This window comes from Melitaea cinxia, chromosome 27 (assembly GCF_905220565.1).
Source record: "Melitaea cinxia chromosome 27, ilMelCinx1.1, whole genome shotgun sequence".
In the NCBI taxonomy this organism is placed as follows: Eukaryota; Metazoa; Arthropoda; class Insecta; order Lepidoptera; family Nymphalidae; genus Melitaea; species Melitaea cinxia.
Window position 1 is genome coordinate 5,943,153 of NC_059420.1, and position 25,960 is coordinate 5,969,112.

The following is a 25,960-nucleotide window of genomic DNA, read 5'->3' on the forward strand; positions in this document are numbered from 1 at the left end:
GATGGGTAAAATGGCTATCGTGAGTGACAAAACGCTGCTTCCTTATAACCTAGGGCATAGGAAATGGTCTTAAGTTAGGGCAGATATTAAAGTTATAGTATAACATACGTGGGCCTACCAAGAACTTTGTAAAGTTGGGGAAAATTTATTTATTTACTAGCTGACGCGGCAAACGTTGTCTTGCCGCTAAACGCTATTTAAAAATAGGGGTTGGTGGTAGAGGGTTGAAAATTTAGGGTTGTATGTATTTTTAATGTTGTATCATAAAAAAATAGAAATTAAAAATTTTGTCTAAAAAATAAAATAAAAAAATTTAGGGGTGGACTACCCTTAACATTTAGGGGGATGAAAAATAGATGTTGGCCGATTCTCATAGATACCGGATAAGCACAAAAAATTTCATCAAAATCGGTCAAGCCGTTTCGGAGGAGTATGGCAACGAAAACTGTGACACGAGAATTTTATATATTAGATTTATTTATGGACAGCCAGTAGCTAATACAGCAAATCTTATATCTAATACTGTATGGTACAGTCTATGGTTGAGTGAGAGACGACATGTGAGGGAAGGTTATGAGGGAAACCAAACCCAATGAGAGTCGATCAAACACTAAATTTATTAAGATTATTTTGAGTATATATAGGCAGAAGTACAGACGTCATTTGACGTCATTCGTAGCAAACAAATATCAATTTCATTAGAAATCTGCATAAGAAAAATAACAATTTCGTAATAAATCAGCTAAATTAAAGAGGTTACTAATTAGCAAAACAATCATATTGCTCAATGTGCGTTGACCCGTACAAATACTAACACTCGATAACAAACAAGGTAGTTGTACAGCCTATGAAGGTGTCACAGCATGCTTAAATCTATGAAATTATTTGACTATTAACTTTAACTATGGCTTAATCTAGGAAATTAATTAAATAGGTATATTTTACTTAGAATTTAAATAAACGTAAAACTCGATCAGTAGTAGGTATATATATAGGGTAGTATATGTTATTATTTTTATTTACTATCACTATGTAAACTATGAATATAATATCTTGAGAAGGTTTTAGCTAAATATATTTAAAATTCCTTATTAAAATCTTAAATATCAATTATTGGGTTCGAATCGGGGTGGGGGGTTTGCCCCACCTTGCCTCAAGCAGCACTCCATGTATACGCCCATGACAATATACATTTCTTTGTTTTGCCAAGTGCGTTGTGATTCTCGTAAAAAAATTAGCTTAATCTATCTTGTTAGAAGGAAAAATAATTACAGTAACACCATTTTTCTAAGCTTATTAATTTTAATAAATTGGATTTTGCAAAAAAGCCATTTTGTAATTAGTAGTAAACATTACATTTATTTTTAAACTAGCTGACCCGGCAATCGTTGTCTTGCCGCTAAACGCTATTAAAAATAGGGGTTGATGGTAGAGGGTTGAAAATTTAGGGTTGTATGTATTTTTTAATGTTGTATCATAAAAAAATAGATATTAAAAATTTTGTCTAAAAAAAAAAACATTAGGGGTGGACTACCTCTAACATTTAGGGGGATGAAAAATAGATGTTGGCCGATTCTCATAGATACCGGATAAGCACAAAAAATTTCATCAAAATCGGTCAAGCCGTTTCGGAGGAGTATGGCAACGAAAACTGTGACACGAGAATTTTATATATTAGATAAGAGCAGTTAGTCGAAATAAAAATCAACATAATTATCTAATTTTTTTAATCAACAAAAAAATCTATTGAAATAGTTGCAACAATAAACATGACTAAAATATTTGCTACGACAAAGGAGTTAACTCCTAACTATAACTAAAGAGTCACATCAACTCCCCTTTCTCCCACTTCTCGATATACTCCCTTTTCCGACACTCCCTTCGCTTGAAGTACTCCGGGTATTGGGCTTTTTCTAAAGGATGCCAGTAGTCGAGGACCCAGTCTGGAGGCTCCACAACTCGGCCGTACGCCACCCCCCCTGCTATGCCGACAGAGTTGGGAACTACAACAAAATAAATCTTTACTAATAATACAGCGATCACCAACCCGCCTGCCCAGCGTGATGACTATGGGCAACACACATGAGTTCACACCATTTTTGGCGTGAGCTTGTGGAGGTCTATGTCCAGTAGTGGACTGTGATAAACTGAAATGATGATGATGATGATGATGATGAGGCCTCAGTTACAAAGATATTGTAATAGACTTATAAATCAATATGTAGGTGACCGTTGATGTTGAGTTTGTAGGGACATATTTCTGCTGATGAACGGATGCTTTACACCTAAGTTAAATTAAAAAGTAATTACTATACGAAGGAAGATGCCGCCGTCACTGATTTCTGCGTCACCATTAAAAGTATCGTGATACTTTATCTTTCAGTTATTTATCTAAATAATCGTGTATAACACAAAAAAAAACACTCAAAACGCCGACCGATGGCGGGATAACCATCCAGCTGCTGGCTTTGAAATACACAGTCTGAAGACGGGCAGCAGCGTCTTCGGTGCGACAAAGCCAGCCCTGCGGTCACCAACCCGCCTGCCCAGCGTGGTGACTACGGTCAATACACGTGAGTCCACACCATTTTTGGCTATGTCCAGCAGTGGACTGTGATAAGCTGAAATGATGACGATGATGATGAGGCCCCAGTTACACAGATATTGTAATAGACTTATATCAATATATAGGTGACCGTTGATGAAATTGCAGAAAACTTTAAAAAACTAAAACTAAAAAGTTTGTGTAAATAAAATCAGTGTCCAGGTGTATATACTTTCGATTTTGAACTGTAAATAAATATATGACTTTTTTTTAAGAGTAACCCGGTAGTAGCTGACGACGCGTTAGCGCAGCGGTCATAGCACTGGCTGGCAACTTTGTGCTGGCAGTCACCGGTTCGATCACCGCTCACGACAGAGATGGTATCGGCCATATAGATGTTTTTCGTGGTCTGGGCGTTTGCGCTTGTGTGTTATGTGTTTCCGGATCCCCGACACAGAAGAAAATCCTACTGGAGGCTGTTGAGTGTGAGGCGTTCATTATTATTATATTATATTCCCCTAAAAAGTTACGTACACTTGGCTATGGGCATTGGATGCTGCGTTGTGAAGAGCTCGTGTTCTCCGACGCGGTAGAGCAGTCGCTGGTCTTTTGGGTCACTCACACAGGCGTTCACGTCGAATCTATTCCTCAACAGAACCTGATGGTAGCGAACCACATGCCTGAAGCAGAAGTGATGGCATTAGGAGTGTAACTTCGCCCCGGACACTGGATAGTTAGTACTTTGTTGATAATATTGACATCTCCATAGAATTAGGCTAAATCTCTTTGATGTATACATAAAAAAGATTTCAATCCCAAGTACACCAGTTAGATTAACTGAGGTAGGGCACAGCAGGAAATTTCCTGCTCAAAATATGGAGCAGACCGACTGGGGTAGTACCTCACCTTACAGAAGATCACAGCTAAATAATACTGCTTTCAAGCAGTGATGTGTTCCTGTTGTTGAGTAAGGTGAGCAGAACTCCTGGAGGGAATTGGGGATAGGGTTGGCAACGCGCTTGCGATGCTTCTGGTGTTGCAGGCGTCTATAAGCTACGATAATCACTTACCATCAGGTGAGCCGTATGCTTGTTTGCCGACCTAGGTATATAAAAAAAAGGTAGGGGATCGTATCCTCTGACCAGCGGTGGCGATTCGACACTCGCTCGGTATAGTTATTTATATTGGAACAAATATTTGTTTCTGGTGTCCGTGTAGTATTCCCAAGTGGATATTTGGAGCATGTCAAGCTGTCAGATCCGATTGTTATCATAAAAACCTGATAAGTATTAATTATGCTAAGATAATTTTTCCTCACCCCACATTACAGGAGCGTGACATATTTTAATTTATTTGCTATACGTACCTTGCACCGCCATAATACGCCTCTATCTGTCTCATAGCTTTTTTGTAGAGAGTACACACTTTCTGAGCGTGCGTGCGTAATTCAGGAGCATACACCATTCTTAAAACAGGGAGTCCTTTTCAAAAGCAGTCATCTATAAACTATTTCAAATATTTCTACGATTGTAACTTATTTACAATCCAAACCAAGTCTAATATAATATTAATTAAAGATAATTTTAAGTTTCTCCTAATTTTTTCAAATTAGCCGCGAACAAGATCTCAATTCAGCCCTGTATTATCAGCGACTGATGTATAGGCCTCTTTCTCCACGTAGGAGAAAGATTGCAGCTCAATCCATCACGCTGCTTCACTGCATTTTGGCGAATATATTCCTTACTACGAGTAACTCTGTTGTCTGGTGTCTGGCAGTTTGAATGTAGCCACCCCCTCTCTTCCCGTGGGTGTCGTAAAAGGCGACTAAGTGATAACACAGTTCCACTACCACCTTGGAACTAAGAAAGCTAACTGACGCTGGGATAATCATCCAGCTGCTGGCTTTGAAATACACATGCCGAAGTCGGGCAGCAGCGTCTTCGGTGTGACAAAACCAGCCCTGCGGTCACCAATCCGCCAACAGACATGAAGTTCATGTCATCAGTCAAATACTTATGATAACAACCGGGAACGACAGCTTGACGTGCGTCGTAGGTGGAATTGTGAAACAGATTGTGGTCAATACCTTTGAAAATTACCTTCTGAAATGTTGATTGATTGCTTTAGTAGCTAGAAGTAGTGCCGTGCCAGTCAAGGTTGGTTGGTATAGCCAATGTAACTTAGAATGAAAAAGGCACGCAATTCTTAAATGTTATTAAAATCTCTTCGACAAATAAGTGACAACTAAAACTTTACAATTGGACACGTTTTGTCAATTTCGTATTTTTTTAAAATGTATTAGCATACATAACAAGCCAGCTTTAAATAAATCTATTATCATTCAATACATATAATAAAAATGTAACGGGTCGCTGTCTGTACATTTAAAATGTATCAGAAAAATATTATTGAGACCTTTATCAACGCCAATAGCAATCCAAAACAATGATTATTAGAATTTTTGTCTATTTGTCTGTGCGTATCGTGCACGGTAATCTCAGAAACGGCTTATTCAATTTAGATGTGATTTTCATTAATATTTTGTGGTAAAATTTAGTGCTTGTATCAATGGGTTCATAAATACTAAAAAAGTTCACGTTGAATATAACCATATTAAAAACGTGGACAAAGTCGCAGGCACAGCTAGTTGAATCATAAATTTCTTTATACGTATATATATACGTATTTAAGACAGACTGGATACATTAAGAAGATAGCGGCAAGCCGCTGAATTCAGGGGCACAGGACCGGACGGGGTGGCAAATATTAGGGAAGGCCTATGTCCAGCAGTGGAGTGTTAAAAGCTGATGGATGGATGGATGGATTTAAAATAGATACGACATCTGTTACTAACGAAAGCAACTTAATACGCATCTTTAACCAACTTACAAAATAAACACTCAATTCAAATGTACATTTTATGTGTGTTACATCATACATTTTTACTGGATGTATCAATATTGACGATTACTTTTAACCGACTTTCAAAACAGGAGGAGATTCTCAATTCGACTGTATTTTTTTGAATGCATGTTACCTCAGAACTTTTTACTGGGTTAACCGATTTGGTGGTGATTGCTATATAGTCCCATTTAAATCTAATCGAGATCTGACAGCAATTTTCGAGTTATATCCAATCACACGTATTTACTTCGCTGTTTATTTCGTCGACCCACGACCTACCTCATAACTCTCATTCTTATTTTCACGCCAATATGCGATTTTTCACCTTTTGCGATTGAGTGGGAAAAGAACACCATTCTTTCCACTCGTGATCCGGGGTAATAGAGCGGAACGCGACATTAGATCCTCCAACGCGAACACGCACACTGTTTTGATAGATATGATTGAATTTTAACTTTGTACAGCGATAATAAAGTGCAAATTGACTTTTTGACGTTAGGAACACACCTACATTGCTTAGACAACAGTGAGTGGTTGTAATTTAATATGAACTTTATTAAATAGCTATAAAGTTCAAATTTACTCTACATTTTACTTAGAAAACGTTTGTATGGGAAAAAGAAAAGAGCTGTTTTTAGGGTTTTTCTCGCCGTAAAAACAATCTTTGGACTTCAACGAACATTAAAAAAAAAGAATTGTTAAAATTGGTCTAGGCGTTGTTGAGTTATACGCTTACCAACACATTTGGGATTAATCTTTATATTATAAGATATATATATATATAATGTATGAGAAAAGTATTTATCTTAAATAGTCCTACAGAAAAAGTCCGCGACAACATATATTTTATATGTAAGCCTATCGCCAAAACAGTGAATCATAATTACAATGAAAAATTAAAAATTGATAATTAATACACATTTGGTAGTAATAAATTGATTTTTATATCGCAGAACCAATTTTGATGAATTTTAGTATAAAGATAGATATTGAAAAGATATTATATATAATTATATATAATATTAATATTATATATTATATATAATTTGAGGTTATCCTGTCCGAAAAGAAAATATTTTATATCGGAAGATGAAGACCCAGCACCTGGAACCGTGTGAGTCTATAAGACACGCACTTGTCATTTCTTAAAGAACAGGGTAGTAAAATAAAAACAACTACATAAGCGGTACGCAAAGGAAGGTCACAGAAATTTTTTCTTTATCCTCCTGCGGCCCACTTTAATAGAGGGGACTTCCAAGGATGACCCAATGTCCTAATATTAGAACTAATTAATAAAGTACTGAACGCCCAGACCAAAAATTGTTTGTATCTGGTTAATCCCAATATTTACAGGTGTCATATTTTAGGGCTATTATAGTACTGATTTAAGCTTGTCAGACAAAAAGAAAAAATACCAAAATTTTTTGTTCTTTATTTATCACATTGGGTTGTTACATTAACTTGAAAGCCAACTAAACAGTCTTAGAAAACTTATGAAAACTTAGTATTTAAGCACTTAAAACTAGTACAGATCAACAAAATAAACCTTTAGCTGCATAGAAGTTGCAATAATTAGTTATTTTTCACAAAAATAACTCAATAATCACATTTAAAAAAGAAAAATCGAAATTTAAATTAACTTAATGTTATTTAGACCATTTATGTTTCATTATTAGCCTTCTTTTGCAAAAAAAATATCAAAAACCCCAGAGCGAATAGGAATCTAAACAAAAAATAAAAAGATTGCACAATAACAATACTGCTATTTAACATAATTAGTCTATTTTTTAACTGACTTCACAAAAAGGAGGAGGTTACTCAATTCGACCGTATATATATATTTTATGTTCGGGGATAACTCCGTCGTTTATGAACCGATTTTGATAATTCTCGTTTCGTTGAAAAGGAGATATCCCTAGTTTGGTACCATGATAAGGAAACCATGATCTGATGATGGGATCTCAGAGAAATCGAGGGAAATTCTCGAAAAGACGCATAACTTTTTACAGGGTGAACCGATTTTGATGATTTTTAATTTAATCGAAAGCCGATCATCCGATTAGCATGTGGTCACATTTAAATTTCATCGAGATCTGATTACATTTTTAGGAGTAATCTTTGATATTGCGTATAAAAAACGTTCAATTTTATTAACAATATTTGTAACTATAATACTTGACAATCTTTTAGCGCTGTAAAAAAGAAAATGTATGTGCCTGATGACCTAACACTATTACAAATTAAACTACTAGGTACAAAAATAATTATCCCGTTCTTTTTTTCTATATCACACGAATGCCAAACCTTATTATTATGAACGAGATGCAATACCATTAAAAAAAGCAATTTATATTATACCCGCCCGGCGTACTAGTACTAGTACAAAAAAATTATCGTCAAAAACACATGTCGAAAATGTCTTCATTACGGTAAACTAACAATTGTTACGCATAATTGAACTCTTTATCTCTAAAACAATAAAAAATACAGTAAGTATTAGATAAAGATTGTAAAGATATTTACAAGTTAAAGTAACCTCTTCTCGTTACACGCGTCATTGCCACGACGTTTGGTGACAGAAGACCGAAGATACCCCTTCCCGGTCCCTTTATGGAGTGCTGCCATAATGCCTAATATATCCACAAACTAACCGACAGCGAAAACATGACATGGCGCGTAATTTAAACATACCAGGTGTCGGTAAATATTTTGTTCTAGTATTATCACAGTGGGCCATTACTCCAAGTCTCTGTTTTCATACTTGGGCCTTCACTGCAAACTGATTTTGTCCTACTATTATCACTTTGAACCCCAGGAGGTTATGGATGAGAATTTTTTTTACAACTGTGCAACATTTTAACAAACAAAATGACCGTATTTATGCTCAAAGCGCTAAGGAAGCTTTCCAATTACTCAACAGAAGCAACAACGTGCGCATTATCCGACTTCAGTGATGGTTTGGTGGGGTGTTAGGTATGAAGGTGTGACTGAGCCATATTTTTGTGAAAAAGGTATCAAAAACCGGCACAAGGGTATCAAGATACTAGTCTTGAGAGGGTTGTTAAGCCCCTTAACAACAAAGTGTTCAAAAACTAAGAATGGTCTTTTCAGAAACACTCAGCACCGGGTCAAACAGGTCGAGCCACCAAATCTTGATTAGAAATCAACGTTCCGGAATTCATCAGAGCTAAAGACTGGCCGTCATCTAGTCCCAATCTTAATCCGCTTGATTATGATTTATTCAGAAAGCGCACTATCGGATGAAGTGGTGAAGTGTGATTAGGGGAGGTTACATGTCCTGCAATAGACTATTATAGACTGATGGATGGATGGATGAAAAGAATTCGGTTAAAAACTGTCGTGGAGACTTTCTAAACGATACCCTCGTTACCGTTATCCGTCGTTCGTATACCGTTTGCGTAGGTACTGAAGCTCGAAGCTAAGAATGGTCGTTTGCTACATGGTTGAAGTTTTATATAACAAAGAAAACTTTTCGTGAAAATACCTGCGTTGGTTTTGATGTCGAAGCAATATACAATAATATTAAGGACAGTGATGCACATGGTGTTATATTCCCCTCATAAGAATTTAAAAGTGAGGTTGAACTATCAAGCCATCCGACGATAAAGACATCCAACTGCACGTGTGCGAATAGGTAGTCTTTCTTAGGTGTAATTAAATGATCACACTTTAATAAACAAGAAGAGAGCACGTGAGAGCCACTGGGGAACCTGCACTGTGACGAATTAATTAAGGAATAATAAAGAAGATAGCCGAAACAAAAAGGGGCTAAAGCAAAAAAAAAACAAAAGCACGTGGTAAAAAACGCAAGCTTGACAGCGAAGATACAAGCAAAGTCATCGAACAGAATGAGCCTACGAAGGAAAAAAAGATGACAAAGCCAAATCGGGTTTTGAGAAGGGGTCTCAAATTAGAAAGAATAATAGCGTAGCAAATATCGTATTAGAATGAACTATCTCTCACTCTTACGTACAATTTAGCACGTCTATGGTACAAAAAATTTTGAAATTTGTTGTTTTAAACTGTGGTCAGTTCAGTCAGCGATTGCCGCGAATTACCGCTTGTTTTCCCTGAACTTTCTTCAACTCTTTCTGATTTCAACTGAAATAACCATGGAACAGTAAGTAATATTTTATTTTATTTACTCATATTGATATATGGGAGGTTTCATGTCCTGCAGTAGACTATTATAGGCTGATGGATGGATGAATGAAAAGAATTCGGTTAAAAACTTTCGTGGAGACTTTCTAAATAATACCCTCGTTACCGTTATCCGTCGTACGTATACCGTTTGGGTAGGAACTGAACATCGAAGCTAAGAATGGTCATTTGCTACATGGTTGAAGTTTTATATAACAAAGAAAACTTTTCATGAAAATACCTGCGTTGGTTTTGATGTCGAAGCAATATACAATAATATTAAGGACAGTGATGCACATGGTGTTATATTCCCCTCATAAGAATTTAAAAATGAGATTAAAGCATCAAGCCTTCCGACGATAAAGACATCTAACTGCACGTGTGCGAATAGGTAGTCTTTCTTAGGTGTAATTAAATGATCACACTTTAATAAGGAAGAAGAGAGCACGTGGGAGTCACTGGGGAACCTGCACTGTGACGAATTAATTAAGGAATAATAAAGAAGATAGCCGAAAGCAAAAAGGGGTTAAAGCAAAAAAAAAAACAAAAGCCCGTGGTAAAAAACGCAAGCTTGACAGCGATGATACAAGCAAAGTCATCGAACAGAATGAGCCTACGAAGGAAAAAAAGATGACAAAGCCAAATCGGGTTTTGAGAAGGGGTCTCAAATTAGAAAGAATAATAGGAGCAAGGGGTTCAACGGGAGAATAATGTTTTTAAAAAAGTGGCCTGATTTCGATGAAGCTGACCTTGTTCCAGCTAAAATTGCAAATTTTAAATATCCACAAGAGGTGATTGCCTTCTTAAAGAAGGCTGTCCATTGGGAAGTAATATTAAGAATACCTGTACCGGATATTACAAACTCAAAGGCACTGTGATCGCACTCTATAGATAGTTTTGAGGGGTTTGTTTTGACAAACACCCATTTATTATTGTTCAATAAGTGCCAAATATTTACATCTTCAAAGCTAAAATTATAAGGGCAATTTTCAGGAATTGACGACAAGGCTTGGGGTTGGGTTTCAGATTTGATTTTAAAAAAATTCACATCTGAATGTGTAAAATATGAAAAGGAGCTTAAATTATTGGGATACTAAGACTATTTTTTTTTATTTTATTTATCAAATAAACAATAAATAATAAATATTGTACATATTTAATATAAATAGCATTAAAAACCACGCAGGTTTATGACAATGCTATTTAGTAATCAATGAACTAAATATATATATATAAAATAATTACATAATTATCCACCCTCCTATTAGAAGCAAGCTGGCAAACTCAAATAAAAAGATGCACACCACTAAAGTACGAGTATCTTTTTCAAATAAACTATTCCCATACGCTCAACTAGTTCTAGTATCGATATTTTTATATGAAATATCCATCCATTCATCAATATCATACCGTTATCACATCTACCATAGAATTACATAAATCGATGTCAATTTAGTCGTGGATCTAGGATTTTGTCGATTTGCAGTACCATATAATTGATAGCATATTATAATTGATAGCATTCAGCTTAAAAATGACTGTACAAAAATATAAGTATGAAGGTAAAATTATCAAATCGTGTAGTTTGTTTGGTTGATGGAGTTTTCAAGACCGTGGAACACTCCTCTACCAGTAGCTGATACTCTACCGTGGATACCACACTGATTGATGTGTTTGGCCTTACGCAAGCGTGTGCATTAATGCCTTGGTAGTCGATGTTCTTAGCGTAAGTGTCTGCGATCCAGGACATTTTACGTTCGCCTGTACCCATGTCAGGGGCTGGCACGTTGACATCCGGCCCGATGAAGCCCTTCTTAGCGAGCTCAAGAGTGAAACGTCTCGTAATCTTTTCTAATTCGTGTTCGGAGTATTCCATGGGATTGATCTTAATATCGGCCTTGGCACCGCCAAAGGGAACGTCGACGCACGCGCATAAATGCGAAATAATTATTGAATACCTTGTTGTGACTTATATTCAACTCATATTAATAAAATCTAAGTGATGCAGATGTTTTATTCCATTTTCATGATAATATACACCCGATCACCAATGAATTTTCGAAACTCCTTCTCACATTAAATAACTTGACTTGTACTGAGTGTAATAGTGTGTTTCCTTATTTTGATTCGCTAAAAAAAAAAACATATGATCGACCATTGTGGTCTGTTCACTTGCGATATATGCGGAGCATGCTTCTTAGAACAGGCTTCCTTGAGGACTCATATAAATAAACATAAGAAGGTATACAACAATCAATGTGTGTGTAGCAGCGTACTTGAACGACCCTTAGTCATTAAATATCTACATTCATAAAACGTTGAAGTACCATATAACGTATAAGAAACTAATAAGAAAAAATCTGACAGTGATACCTACGATAAAGAATAACACAAATACGGTCAGCTCAATCGTAAAGGCGATATGGGCATAGGATTTGTCCGTGTAGGAGACGGATCGTAACTTAATCAATGTGTGCGTTGACAAGCGTCTAGTGTCAGACTAACACTACTAGCGCCAACACTGGGGCTACGAGTGCAAGGGGTGCACCTTCTACGGAGGCACTGAAATTCCACGGTAGGAGTGCTCGTTTGAGTTGTGTATAATGAAGAAAATGTTACGTAAATTGGTTTGCGACATTTTTGTTTCTAGCAAAAGTTTTCTCCAAGTAGTGATGCAGATGCTGTGTGGCTACGGCACTAAAGAATTTAGCCACCCCCTCTCTTCCCGTGGGTGTCGTAAGAGGCGACTAAGGGATAACAAGGTTCCACAACCACCTTGGAACTTAAGAAGCCGACCGATGGCGGGATAACCATCCAACTGCTGGCTTTGAAATACACAGGCCGAAGAGGGCAGCAGCGTCTTCGGTGCGACAAAGCCAGTACTGCGGTCACCAACCCGCCTGCCCAGCGTGGTGACTATGGGCAAAACACATGAGTTCACGTTATTTTTGGCGTAAACTTGTGGAGGCCCATGTCCAGCAGTGGACTGTATAGGCTGTAGTGATGAGTGATGCAGATATTGTTTTATTCCATTTAGAAAGCAGTGATTTAGGAGCTGGGGTTTTTATTTTATTTTAGTGATATATCCACAGGCTTAAAGAACATAAAGTTAAAGGAGTGATGCAGATGATGTTTTAACACACGTCGAAGATAATAATTCAGGAAGTCAGGTAAAACAAGGAAGCCTTATGCAACATAAAGGCTGTCCAACTCATTTTAATGTAATTTCTTAATTTAATTAATTCTTAATTCCAGTTTCGCCGAAATTTTTCGTAAATGTTCAAAAATTTGTGCACGTCGCCGTACAATTTTTCCGTTAATGATCCCGAGGCCTTGATAGTGCCTCAAAACTGTATACGTATTGTTGTAAGGTATATGGAACCTTCCGCATCACAATGTTTGTGTATATATGTATGGTAGTCTTGTCGAAAGTGTTCATCCATTACTGACCAAAGTATCGTCGGTTAGACTAGTAGAGGAACATTCGCGAGTAGTGTGCAATCAATCATCTTTCCCATGGTGTCCAAAAATGTATCAATGTTGTTGCCACTGCTGTGAGTATGTATGTATCGCATAGGGGCTTTACTCTTAACCGCACAGCCCGAGCCAGTCGTGCAATCACAGTTGTCTGGATGGTTACATAGAAGATCGCTCTCGCGATGGCTACTCTTTGTAATTAAAATATTACATCTTGCATCAATGAGACTAGTACTTTTTTGTGTTTAATTGTAATAGAATGGTTATTATCTATACTTATTATAAAAATAAGTCCCCCGGCCGCGTCTTTCTGTCCTCCTGTCTGTCCTCCTGTCTGTCTGAACGCGATAAACTCGAAAACTACTGAACGGATTTTTATACGGTTTTCAACAATAGAAAGAGTAATTCTTGAGAAAGGTTTAGGTATATAATTTATTATGCTTTTATGTAAATTAGCTGAAATACGGCGACAAATGTTGAAGAGGTCGCAAAAAATCTCGCCAAATGGGAACTTTCCACGCGAACGCCGCGTAAACTAGCAAAGATACAGTTAAGTAATGTACTAGAGAATTCAAAATCTATAAAAATGCTACAAAAAAGTCCGCGATAGCATATCTCTATCTCTTACGGTTGACTTACAATAACCACTTTTATGTTAACATTTTTAATTAAAAACATTACGTTATTTTCAAAGCTATTTTCTTTAGTTCGGTATTAATCCTTATCCAAATGAATATGTTAGTTAGCTTAGTCATTTAATGCAGATTAAAATTGCTCTTTACACTAAATCAATCAGATGAATAGTTTTTGAGATATCATTGTTAGAAGTAATTAGTAGCGAAACATTTTTAATGCTTGGCGAGCATTGAGATGCCTACGGCGAGTCCATCCCCTCTGCCCCGCATCGCTCGACCGCCTGCTCAAGCTATATAAACCGGGCGATGTAGCGCGCGATCTGCCATAGTAAACAGACTTTGGTAGCAACTGAACGCATTGCGTATATCGACTGTCATCGGCTTACTACGGGTATTGCTGTTCGGCATTAAATCTTGCTATTGGTTCCTATTATTATGCTATTGTTAGTTTTAATTAATTATTTTCATACTTAGTAGGTGGTGTAAGAAACCTTTCAGTTTACTTTCTTCTTTTCGTTTGGTTATTTCGTTACTTTTTAAATAACCAAGTACCTTACTTTTCCGTACTTGGTTGCTATAAATAGATTTTTGTAAATAATTTTCGTGAGTCTATTTAAGTTCATGTATATTCCTTAATTAATTATTTTCATACTTAGTAGGTGGTGTAAGAAACCTTTCAGTTTACTTTCTTCTTTTCGTTTGGTTCTTTCGTTACTTTTTAAATAACCAAGTACTTTACTTTTCCGTACTTAGTTGTTATAAATAGATTTTTGTAAATAATTTTCGTGAGTCTATTTAAGTTCATGTATATTACTTTTTTGTTACTTGGGTGTTGTAGGGAAGTTGTTGTAAATAAATATTATTTAGATTCATTAAACTGTTTCTATTAAGTACCTCTTTATTCAATTTCTTATTAAACTTAGGTAGATAATCATTCCGAGAAGAAGGCCAAATATAGGACGCAGTACGTCTGCTGCTAAAATACTTCGTTTGAATCGGAATAGTGAAAATAATGAAGAGAGAGAACTGCGTTTATCATTGGACCGTGAAAGACATATTTCGCAAAGACTGCGAGAGTCTTCTGCAGAACGTAACGCACGTTTGTCGTTGGATCGTGAAAGACATGTTTCACAAAGACTGCGCGAATCCTCTGCTGAACGTAACGTACGTTTGTCGTTGGACCGTGAAAGGTATGTTTCGCAAAGACTGCGTGAATCCTCGGCAGAACGTGATTTACGTTTGTCGTTGGATCGTGAAAGACATGTTTCACAAAAACTGCGTGAATCCTCTGCTGAACGTAACGTACGTTTGTCGTTGGACCGTGAAAGACATGTTTTACAAAGACTGCGCGAATCCTCTGCTGAACGTAACGTACGTTTGTCGTTGGATCGTGAAAGGTATGTTTCGCAAAGACTGCGCGAATCCTCGGCGGAACGTGATGTACGTTTGTCGTTAGATCGTGAAAGACATGTTTCACAAAGACTGCGTGAATCCTCTGCTGAACGTAACGTACGTTTGTTGTTGGACCGTGAAAGACATGTTTCACAAAGACTGCGCGAATCCTCTGCTGAACGTAACGTACGTTTGTCGTTGGACCGTGAAAGGTATGTTTCGCAAAGACTGCGCGAATCCTCGGCGGAACGTGATTTACGTTTGTCGTTGGATCGCGAAAGACATGTTTCTCAGAGGCTACGCGAATCCTCTGCTGAACGTAACCTACGTTTATCTTTAGATCGTGATAGACACAATGCTTTAATGGAAACTGAAACATCTGAGAGAAGACAACTCCGACTACAAAACGATCGTATTCGGCACATAAATTTTAGGAATAATATGCCAACTAATGGAACACAATATAATAATAGATGGTCCAATAAAGAGTACTCGGCAATGAATTACAGTACAACAATTGATTATCAAAATTATCGTATCGTTTGTATAGGTTCTCCTTCCATTGTTTGTCAATACTGTTCGGCACTGAGATGGAAAGATGAGTCAAAAGGTTTATGTTGTTCAAATGGTAAGGTAAAATTTGATGAAATAGGTGCTCCACCTGAACCTTTAAATTCTCTACTTGATGAAAGTCATCCAAAGCATACAGAATTTATGCGTCATATTCGGCGGTATAATAATGCGTTCCAGATGACTTCATTCAAAAGTCAACGAGTAGTTGAAAACGGCTTCATGCCAACATTTAAAGTCCAGGGCCAGGTTTACCACCTTGCAGGTAGTCTTCTTCCACAAGTTCCTGACGACCATAAGTTTTTGCAGATATATTTTATTTCCGATCCTGAAGTTCAAGCAACGACTCGATGTAATATTAGTAATAGTAATTCAAGAACACCACTTGATAACTCTATAGTCAGGTCATTGCAAAACATGTTGCATTTGCATAATAGATACGTACAATCTTTTAAAACTGCAATGGAAAGTATCTCTCTCGATGTCCCAGATTACAATGTAGTAATTCATGCCAGCAGGGTACCTGACGGTGAACACCGTGGACGGTATAATGCTCCTTCTACCAGTGAAGTAGCAGTTGTCATTGCTGGACAACAATTTGACAAAAGGGATATCGTTCTTCGAAGCCGCGACGAAAATCTCCACAAAATTTCCGAACTACATCGTTCATATGACAGTCTTCAATATCCATTGATGTTTTGTCGAGGTGAAGACGGATACACAATTGATATTCCCCAAGTTAATCCTTCTACAGGAGACAGAGTACAGAAGAAAGTTTCATGTATGAATTATTATTGCTATCGTTTAATGGAACGCCATAATCATTATAATGTTTTACTAAGGTACGGAATGTTACTGAATCAATATGTTGTAGATCAGTATGCTAAACTAGAATCAGAACGTTTAGCTTTTATACGAAATAACCAAACACAATTACGCGCAGAAAATTATATACACTTACAGGATGCTTTACATTCTAATGAACACACGACAAACAATATTGGGCAGCTGGTAATATTACCGTCATCTTTTACTGGCGGACCAAGATACTTACACGAAAAAACTCAAGATGCCATGACCTATGTCAGGAATTACGGGAAACCTGACCTCTTCATTACTATGACCTGTAATCCTAATTGGAAAGAAATAAAAGATAATCTGCATTCCACCGCAACACCTCAAGACCGATATGACATTTTAAATCGTGTGTTTCATTTAAAAGTACAAAAACTATTACACTTAATAAATAAGGTAAACGTATTTGGTCCGACACGCTGTCACATGTATACGGTGGAGTGGCAAAAACGTGGGCTGCCACATATACATTTGCTTTTGTGGCTGACAAATAAAATCAGGCCCGACCAAATTGACACAGTTATAACGGCAGAATTACCAGACCAAGACGAAGACCCAACATTGTATGACATCGTGGTAAGGAACATGATTCACGGACCCTGTGGAGCTTTAAACCCTAACTCGCCATGCATGCATGAGGGAAAATGTTCAAAAAAATTCCCAAAACCATATCAGAGTCAAACTTCAACTGGTGATGATGGCTATCCAAAGTATAGAAGATTATCACCAGAGGAAGGAGGACGCAAGGCTGCTATTCGTAATTACGAAATTTATAACAGATGGGTAGTGCCTTACAATAAACTATTATTAAAAATTTTCGAGGCGCATGTTAATGTAGAACTTTGCAGTTTCGTGAAATCAATAAAATATGTCACTAAATACATCAATAAAGGAAGTGACCAGGCTACGTTTAGTTTACATTCTACAAATGAAGTAGAACAATTTCAATCTGGCCGCTACATTTGTAGTTCTGAAGCACTATGGCGGATTATGTCCTTCAATATTCATGAAAGAGCACCAACTGTCACACACCTCGCTGTTCATTTAGAAAACGGACAGCGGGTGTATTTCACTGAAAATAATGTAAATGACATTGTGAATAATCCAAGAGATACTACTTTAACAGCGTTTTTCAAACTATGTGCAGAGGACGACTTCGCAAAAACTCTGACCTACGACAAGGCCTGCCTATTATACCTGGAATCAAAATACGAAAAAATTCCAACGACGAAAGCAGGGGGCGGTAGTTCTCGGGTACCCTGGCGTGAGAAAAACAGATGCTCTTGGAAGGGTGTACGTGGTACACCCTAATAATGCAGAATGTTTTCATTTGCGGTTGTTACTCCACGTTATAAAAGGCCCTACTTCGTTAAGAAGTCTCCGCACTTTTGAAGGTGTAACTTACGACACATTCCAAGGGGCTTGCAAAGCTATGGGCCTCCTCGAAGATGACAGTCACTGGGAGAGTACGCTCTCTGAAGCAGCCATATGCTGTTCACCAAAATCACTTAGGTGCCTTTTTGCCATTATGATATCGTTCTGCCAAATCACGGACCCGCATCTTCTTTGGCAAAACTATCAGGAAAGTATGTCCGAAGATATACTGCAACGCAGACGACAAGAACTGTCATCAGATGATTTAGAGTACGACCAAAATATTTTTGATGAAGCTTAAATGAATTAAATAAAGAGGTCGAATCTCTATCAGGTAAAAGTATAAAAGATTTTGGTTTTAACTTGCCGTTAAATTCAAATCTTTATGCAATGAACAACATCGAGGATTTACGAGAGACTGACTATGATTACACCCAACTCTTACAGACAATTCAAGATGAACATCGCTTAAATCCAGAACAAAAAATTGTTTACGACCAAATATTGTCATCAGTTAATAGTAATGAAGGGAAAATGTTCTTTCTAGATGCACCCGGGGGCACGGGTAAAACATTTATAATTAATTTATTATTAGCAAAAGTAAGGTCTGACAGAAAAATTGCTCTTGCCGTGGCATCGTTCGGTATTGCAGCCACACTTTTGAAAGGCGGGCGAACTGCACATTCCACTTTCAAACTACCTTTAAAAATTTGCAGTGACGACGTCTCTAGCGTTTGTAACATCTCAAAACAGAGTAAAACAGGTAAATTAATGCAGGATTGTAGCTTGATTATTTGGGACGAAGCTTCCATGTCCCATAAAGCATCAGTTGAGGCATTAGACAGGACAATGCGCGATTTACGCAACAGAAATTGCCCAATGGGTGGCTGCACCGTTTTGTTTTCTGGAGACTTTCGTCAAATTTTGCCAGTCATAGCAAGGGGGACTAGAGCTGACGAAGTCAATGCATCACTCAAAAGATCTTATCTTTGGCCACATATTACAAAATGTGAACTTAATACAAATATGAGAATTTTGTCCTCCAGTGAAGACAATAAACAATTTTCAAATAACTTACTTCAAATAGGTAATGGTGCATTTCAATCCGGAAATGTTAAAATCAATCTTAGTAACCTATGTGCTTTGGTTCAAAATGTGGAAGAATTGGTTGAGACCGTATATCCCGATATTACTAATATAACTACAAAGACTTTATGTTGGTTTAAGGAAAGGGCTATATTGGCACCTACTAATGAACAGGTTGATAAAATTAATCATTTAATTATTTCCAAGTTTGAAGCACCATCACAGATATACTATTCAGTTGATACAGTTTTGGATACCGCAGAGGCAGTACATTATCCAACTGAATTTTTGAATTCTTTAGTTCCTCCCGGAATTCCTCCACACAAGTTAATATTAAAAGTGGGTTCACCAGTGATATTACTTAGAAATTTAAATCCCCCAAAATTGTGTAATGGCACGAGACTCAAAATAGTTAAATTAAAAAACTTTCTAATCGAATGCACTATTTTAACTGGCTGTGGTACTGGTGATACTGTTTTAATTCCCAGAATAGCGATGATTCCCTCCGAATTACCCTTCCAATTCAAAAGACTGCAATTTCCAATCAAATTAGCCTTTGGTATTACTATTAATAAGGCACAAGGCCAAACTTTAAAAGTTGCAGGAATAGATTTAACTGATCAATGTTTTTCTCACGGCCAGTTATATGTTGCCCTTTCAAGGGTGACATGTAAAAATAATCTGTTTGTGTTTACTAACAATCCGTCAGAAGTAATGAATGTTGTGTATAAGGAAATATTTCAATAGAAATATTCCTTATACACAACGTTTCAAGTAAAAAGTATTCACTTTTAAATATCTGGTGCCTACCTTACAGCTTCATCATCAACAATGTGTAGATATCTTTGTCATCACATATACTTCTTTATCTATACCTAAAACACTGGATGTGTCTATAATATGCGAGGAGTTATTTCAATTACTCTAGGCTCCCATCACCACATCCTGACCTGGTTACTATAGGACCAGCTGCAATGTTTACTCTTTCAAACATAATAAGAATTATCCAAGTCGATACACTGGCCTCGAAGTAATAGGGAAACATAGTCATTATTGGGGAGTTTCGACGATGATATGATATACCTAATCATCGTATTTTTAAAAACAGACAAACAAGTTACACATAAAAATACCAAAATCGTCATAGGTTTGCCTATAATATTTAAGAAGTTCCTGCGATTTCACCAGGATCCCATCATCAGATCCTAACTGGACAATGGGACCACCTGCATACGCACCATATATTAAAAAACATCCCTACGAATTGAGAACCTCCTCCATTTTTGAAGTCCGAAATCCACACGGGCGAAGCTGCGGGCGGAAGCTATCTATATAAATAAAAATGAATGTTGTTAAGCGCATAACTCGAGAATGGCTCGGCTAATTTATTTTTTTGTATGTTCCTTAAGGCCCACGGAAGGTGTTAATACAAAAAAAAAATTTACTATTGACAGAACGAAGTCTGTCCGGGCAGCTAGTATAAATATAATAAAACGCAAATCTGTTATAAATAACAACGTGTTCGAGATAATACTGCCAACACACGAAATAAGTTTGAAGGAACTTTTAATTTAAACTTACACTATATTAGTTCCCTTTTTTTGCACTTTTCATTTGCTCTGAAAAAAAAACTCACCAAGATTCCACACATAATAAGTGATGCAGATGATGTTTTATCTCCCTTAGAGCAAACACAATGATTAAGATAGTGAGGTTCAAACACAACAACAAGTATTAAAAAAATATGGCTGACCTGAAGCGATCGACGATTTCAAAAAGCGGTTCGATCGATCGTAATTTTGCTATATAAGAAAGTATCTGAACAAATAAGTGTTTCGACAAATAATGAAAGTGACCCTTTCCAAGAAGGCGAATTATTTACCGATAACCTTCATTGACACTTTGAATCCTTGCTCAAAGATACAAGACTCCAGTGCAAGACAGCTGTAATACTTGATTAGCTGTGATTGATACTGCGCCCTTAAAGGAACGAGAAGCTTATTTACCATCTTATATGCTATAGTTATTTTCTTATGTTATACTCGTGAATGGCATGGGATTTAAAAAAATCTAAAAAAATATAAAATATGTGTTGAGAGTCTTTTTGTCACTTTCAAAATTACACTACAACACAAACTCCACTCATAATTTGCTCCTTTTCTTCGAAAGGTCGCTATCACCCCTTTACCGGTGAAGGCCAGCTATTAGACCTTATGCAAGTTTACGAGCCAAAAGATTAAAAAACTAAAGTGATGCAGATAATGTTTTATTCTATTTGGAGAAACTCAGCAAGTGTTTGTCTTAGACATCGACGAATGATCCACAGCTGACCCCCGTACTAAAGGATATCGAAAATATTTTCGAAATCTATAATTAGACTTTGCTCACGCTTTGAAATGAGTAGCTGTAGCTATCAAATCTTTTGTGGAGGCTCTCTACAGGAGCACACAGACTGTGTCAGTAAGCGCAGAGCTAAGAACGCTTGCTGCGTTGTATAATGTGTAGAAAATTTGTGCACAATGCTTTGCGTTTTGATAGGAAATGGGTGTTCCTCCTATTCTCACATTCTTGATACAGAATCTGTACCTCGATGAAAGCAGTTTCGTGAAATTGGAAAACCATTTGTCGAAATCCTTCCATACTGAACGTGGCGTACGTCAAGGTTGTATTCTGTCTCCGAAGCTATTCAATCTGTATGGAGAGTACATAATGAGGATAGCGTTGTATAGCTGGGATGGGGGCGTCACAATAGGCGGTCAGAAGATAAAGAACCTAAGATATGCTGCCGATACGACGTTACTAGCTTTGGATTAAGAGGAGATGGCAGTTCTGCTGAAGAAAATTGAAGTTGAAAGTGCCAAGCTTGGTCTTAAAATTAACCATAAAAAGACCAAGATTATGGTTGTAGTTAGAGCTCAAATTCTACTTCACTCGAATCGACTTAATACTTATGAAAAAGCCAATGAGTTTGTCTATCTTATAAATAATGAGGGTAGCTGCACTGAAGAAATTCGCCGACGTGCTGGAATTGCTAAATTGCAATGACCAAAGTAAACAAGATATGGAGGAATCATGGTATCCATCGCAAAACCAAAGTCCGTCTGGTCCGAGCTCTTGTGTTCTATGTATTTTTGTATGGCTCATAAACTTGGTGCCTCAGAAGTCGCGATTGCAGTAAGATCAATGCATTCGAAATGTGGTGTTGGTGAAGACTACCCCGAATCCCTTGGACTGCCATGAGGACGAACGAGTCAATTTTACAAGAGCTCAATATCATCAAGCGACTCTCATCGATCTGCATGGAGCGGGCCCTTACCTTCTTCGGGCACATTATGCGGTCTCCTAAGCATAGTCTTGATAAGCTTATAACGCTGTGTCAAGTTGAAGGGAAACACGCCAAAGGGAGGACACCAGCAAGATGGTCTGATGTTATCAAGAATACGGTGGGAGGCAGCTTGCACCGTGCAATATATGCTGCTTACGATCGTCTTCAATGGAGACGGAGGAAGAGTATGATAGTGTTGCAGATTGTGTTTTTATTCCTTCTCTTAATCCTCGAGGTTTATTGAAAGTCATGTTCGCTTAGGTCCAACTCTTACTTAATTCTTAAAACTCCTTCTATAAATATTTATCTATAGATTGTTACACCAAAGTTGGTAGTATGGCGAGATGAAGAACTCGCAGACGGGGAGTAAAACGTGACTGATTGTAGCAGTGGACGCAAATTAAGTTGCGGATTGACAACCGTTATTTAAGACAATTATACAATCTTCATGAATTAGAGGATGCCGTGTTCGAACAAGACAGAACGTCAACTGAAATTCCAAGCTAAGAATAACCACTTGAGCTGAGAAACAGTGGAGACTGTGACCGCGGACGGCATCTGCGACGTCGCCGACTGCAAAATTACAATCGCCGTTAGAGTGTTGAGTCGTGTGTCATTGAGAAAAGTTTAAGTAAATATATAAGCGACCTTTTATTTAGAAGTTAAGAAGAAACCAATGCAATAAAAGAGTCATGCAGATAACGTTTTCATACTTAAAAAATAACAATATGAGAAGTATATTTAACTTTCACTTCATTTGTAGGGTAATTGTTTTGCTCGAAAATGAAAAAAAAAACCGACTTCAATTACATCAACCAAAACAACTTAGTACTGATGGGGCTGTGTTACAAGTTACCAACGGGGTCGCAGGTGGTCCACCACGCTATCCATAGCGAATGACCACCAGGTATGGTGGTTACTTCTTACTTCTTAAGTAACATCTTGCTTCGTAAGTAAATACTTCTTACGTGCGTACATAAATACACACACACTTTTTTGTTGTCAGAGTTATCAAAATACAGTCATCAGTTACTAAAAGCAAAAAGCAGTGATGCAGGTGATGTTTAAACATTCGTCGAAGACAATCACTCAGAAAGTCAGGTAGATCAAGGAAACCTGATTCAACATAAAGACTGTCCAACTCATTTTTCATTATATTTTGTGCTGAATTTGACTTAAGATTGCTTGAAATGTTGGACAAAAAAACACTACAAGCGAGTGATGCAGATAATTTTTAGATAAAAGCAATTTCAGAAGTGAGGTTGAACAACTGCCTGTGACCATTGTATTATTTCGCATATACAATAAACTACAAGAGCACAGAGCCAGATTGTAGTGATGTTTTGCTGCTACTGTTAAATAAACTAGATATTTTCAGTTGCCGAAACGATAATCAATGAAAAAATTCAATAAAAACTTAATCAATAGTGAGTAAAGGATGTTTTGTTAAAATTGGTGATGTAGTATTACTAGTTGGTGAAAATTGTTCACCGTTGCAATGGCCCCTGGCTAGGGTCACGAATGTATTCAGGGGCTCTGACGGTTTGGTACGAGTGGTGGAAGTCAAATCTGGGGCAGGTACTCACAGAAGAGCTATAAATAAGGTAGCTGTATTGCCTATCTATAATGAAAGTTGAAAGATGATTATTTTTTTGTGTTGTACTTTAAGGAAATTTAATATTTAGTTGTAGACCTACTAGTTCATTAGCGTCGCTTGTCAAATATAGGATCTTTGTAAAGCTCACTTACTAAGAGTAAGATTATAATATGAAAATTTAAATGTTTAGTTATGTTATTATGTAGAAAAACTATAAATGTAATGTATCGTCTTCTTATATAGGAATAGTGGTTGCTCACTTACTCACACTTCACCTACTTTGTTATGTTGTTACTGTTACTAAGCAGGATAATTTGAGAAGCATACTGTAAGATTAGTCTAATGATGTCTAATATAAGATAAATAATTTGTATTAATTTTCTGGATTTCTTTTCTTCAATGTAAAATTATTGCTAAAATGCTACTAAGGTGGATTTGTTTGTGTTGGCTCGCCAATTTATGTTAAATTAATACATTTCAACATAAAAATTAAACAATTGTAATAATGTTAATATTATATTGTTTGTGTGGTCTATGGAATCAGAGACTAAAGTATGTTATCTCTGGCAACACTACTTCTCTCTCCCTGCCTAGACGCCAAAACGATTGTGCGCGCTCTGCTACTAAATAAATTATTTAATATAAAAAAGTGTTTTTTTATGGTTTCCCACACCAGTAGAATCGACATCTTTTTTAGGGATACAAGTAGACAAGTATTGCGATTGGAAGGTATATACCGGGTGATTTTGAAAGCGTTTTGGAGACGAAAATTTTGAATTATTTATCAATAACAGAAGCTATATATAACGTTAATTTAATAATATATGTATTTTTTTTTTCATCAAAGTCGATATTCATATCGTTTACAGACAAAAAGTGAGAACCAGTAGTAGCGCTACACGGTAGGTACATTCTAAAAATAGAAATACTATACGTTTTAATATCGAGTCACAAAATCGTATTAGCCAATCAAAACAAAGCTACCGAGTTGCGCCGGAGTCGACCAATGACGGCGTTGCTCACTTGTCCTTGTAATCGTCGGCGTCCCGCGTCCCTGGCTTTCAGTCGGTCAGTAATACCATAGCGGTACATGCGTAAACGAGGTCAAGGACGTTTAAATTATTATTCGCCGGAGTTTGAAGATGTTCTTGAGTACTTCGAGCGCGATCCCCGGCGGAGGACAAGGATGGCAACAAGAGAATTCGATGTTAGCCAAAACTTCGTATGGAAGATATTACGTACACAAGGATTACACCCGTATCATTTTCGTAAGGCTCACGTAATAAACAACGCACCGGCAAGAATCGCCTTTTACCAGTGGTTGTTAAATACTACAAACGACAACATACCCTGGACGGACGAGTCACTGTTTACTCAAGTGGGACTATACAATGTGCACAATGAGCATTACTGGGCTCTAATTAACCCCCACTTACGAGAAATCCATCACCAGGTTCGTTTCAGTGTGAACGTGTAGGCCGGTATTATTAACGACCAATTGATAGGGCCTATTTTTATTGAAGGTCATCTAACCGGCAACTCGTACTTAGAGATGTTAAGGAGAGTAATATCTGAGTTAGTAGACGATGTGCCGTTAGCTTACTCGAGAGGTATGTACTACCAAGACGACGGCTGTGCCGCTCATTACGCGAGTGTAGTGCGTGTGTACCTGGACAATGAGTTTAGTGATAGGTGGATAGGTCGAGGAGGGCCTGTGTCTTGGCCACCTGGAAGTCCGGACTTAACGCCCCTGGATTTTTTCTTGTGGTCGGGAATAAAAAGTTATACACGTCAATATGAAAGCTGTGATGATTTACGCATTGCGATAGTGGACGCTTTTGATAAAGTGAAAAGTGATAAAGACACATTAAGAAAATTAAAAGAATTGTGTTAAACGTGTACGTTTGTGTATTGAACGCAGCGGACTCCATTTTGAGCGGTTGCTTCGATACAGAGAAGTGTAAATAGTGTAAATAAACTGTTAATACGTATGTAAGTTAATTATTCTGTAGATAGCTCCGATTTTTTAAATACGCCAG

At 37.2% G+C, this 25,960-nt stretch overlaps 2 protein-coding genes and 1 pseudogene across 2 annotated transcripts; 1 reads left to right on the forward strand and 2 right to left on the reverse strand.

Annotated features, from left to right (window-relative positions):
• Positions 1–1,713: 1,713 nt before the first annotated feature.
• On the reverse strand, positions 1,714–4,805 carry LOC123667097 (NADH dehydrogenase [ubiquinone] 1 beta subcomplex subunit 9-like). Its single transcript, XM_045601083.1, has 4 exons — positions 4,645–4,805; positions 3,912–4,010; positions 3,080–3,225; positions 1,714–2,003 (listed from the first exon to the last, which is right to left on the reverse strand). The coding sequence occupies exons 2-4, from the start codon at positions 4,007–4,009 to the stop codon at positions 1,825–1,827; spliced, it is 423 nt and encodes a 140-aa protein (XP_045457039.1). The 5' UTR covers position 4,010; positions 4,645–4,805; the 3' UTR covers positions 1,714–1,824.
• Positions 4,806–11,181: 6,376 nt separating this feature from the next.
• LOC123666919 lies at positions 11,182–15,399 on the reverse strand (annotated as a pseudogene).
• On the forward strand, positions 15,398–21,813 carry LOC123666920. The gene is made up of 7 exons (XM_045600938.1): positions 15,398–15,433; positions 15,865–16,888; positions 17,072–17,839; positions 17,934–18,125; positions 18,248–18,676; positions 19,001–19,662; positions 21,538–21,813. Exons 1-7 carry the CDS (start codon positions 15,398–15,400, stop codon positions 21,811–21,813), a joined length of 3,387 nt encoding a protein of 1,128 aa, XP_045456894.1.
• The last annotated feature ends 4,147 nt before the right edge of the window (positions 21,814–25,960 follow it).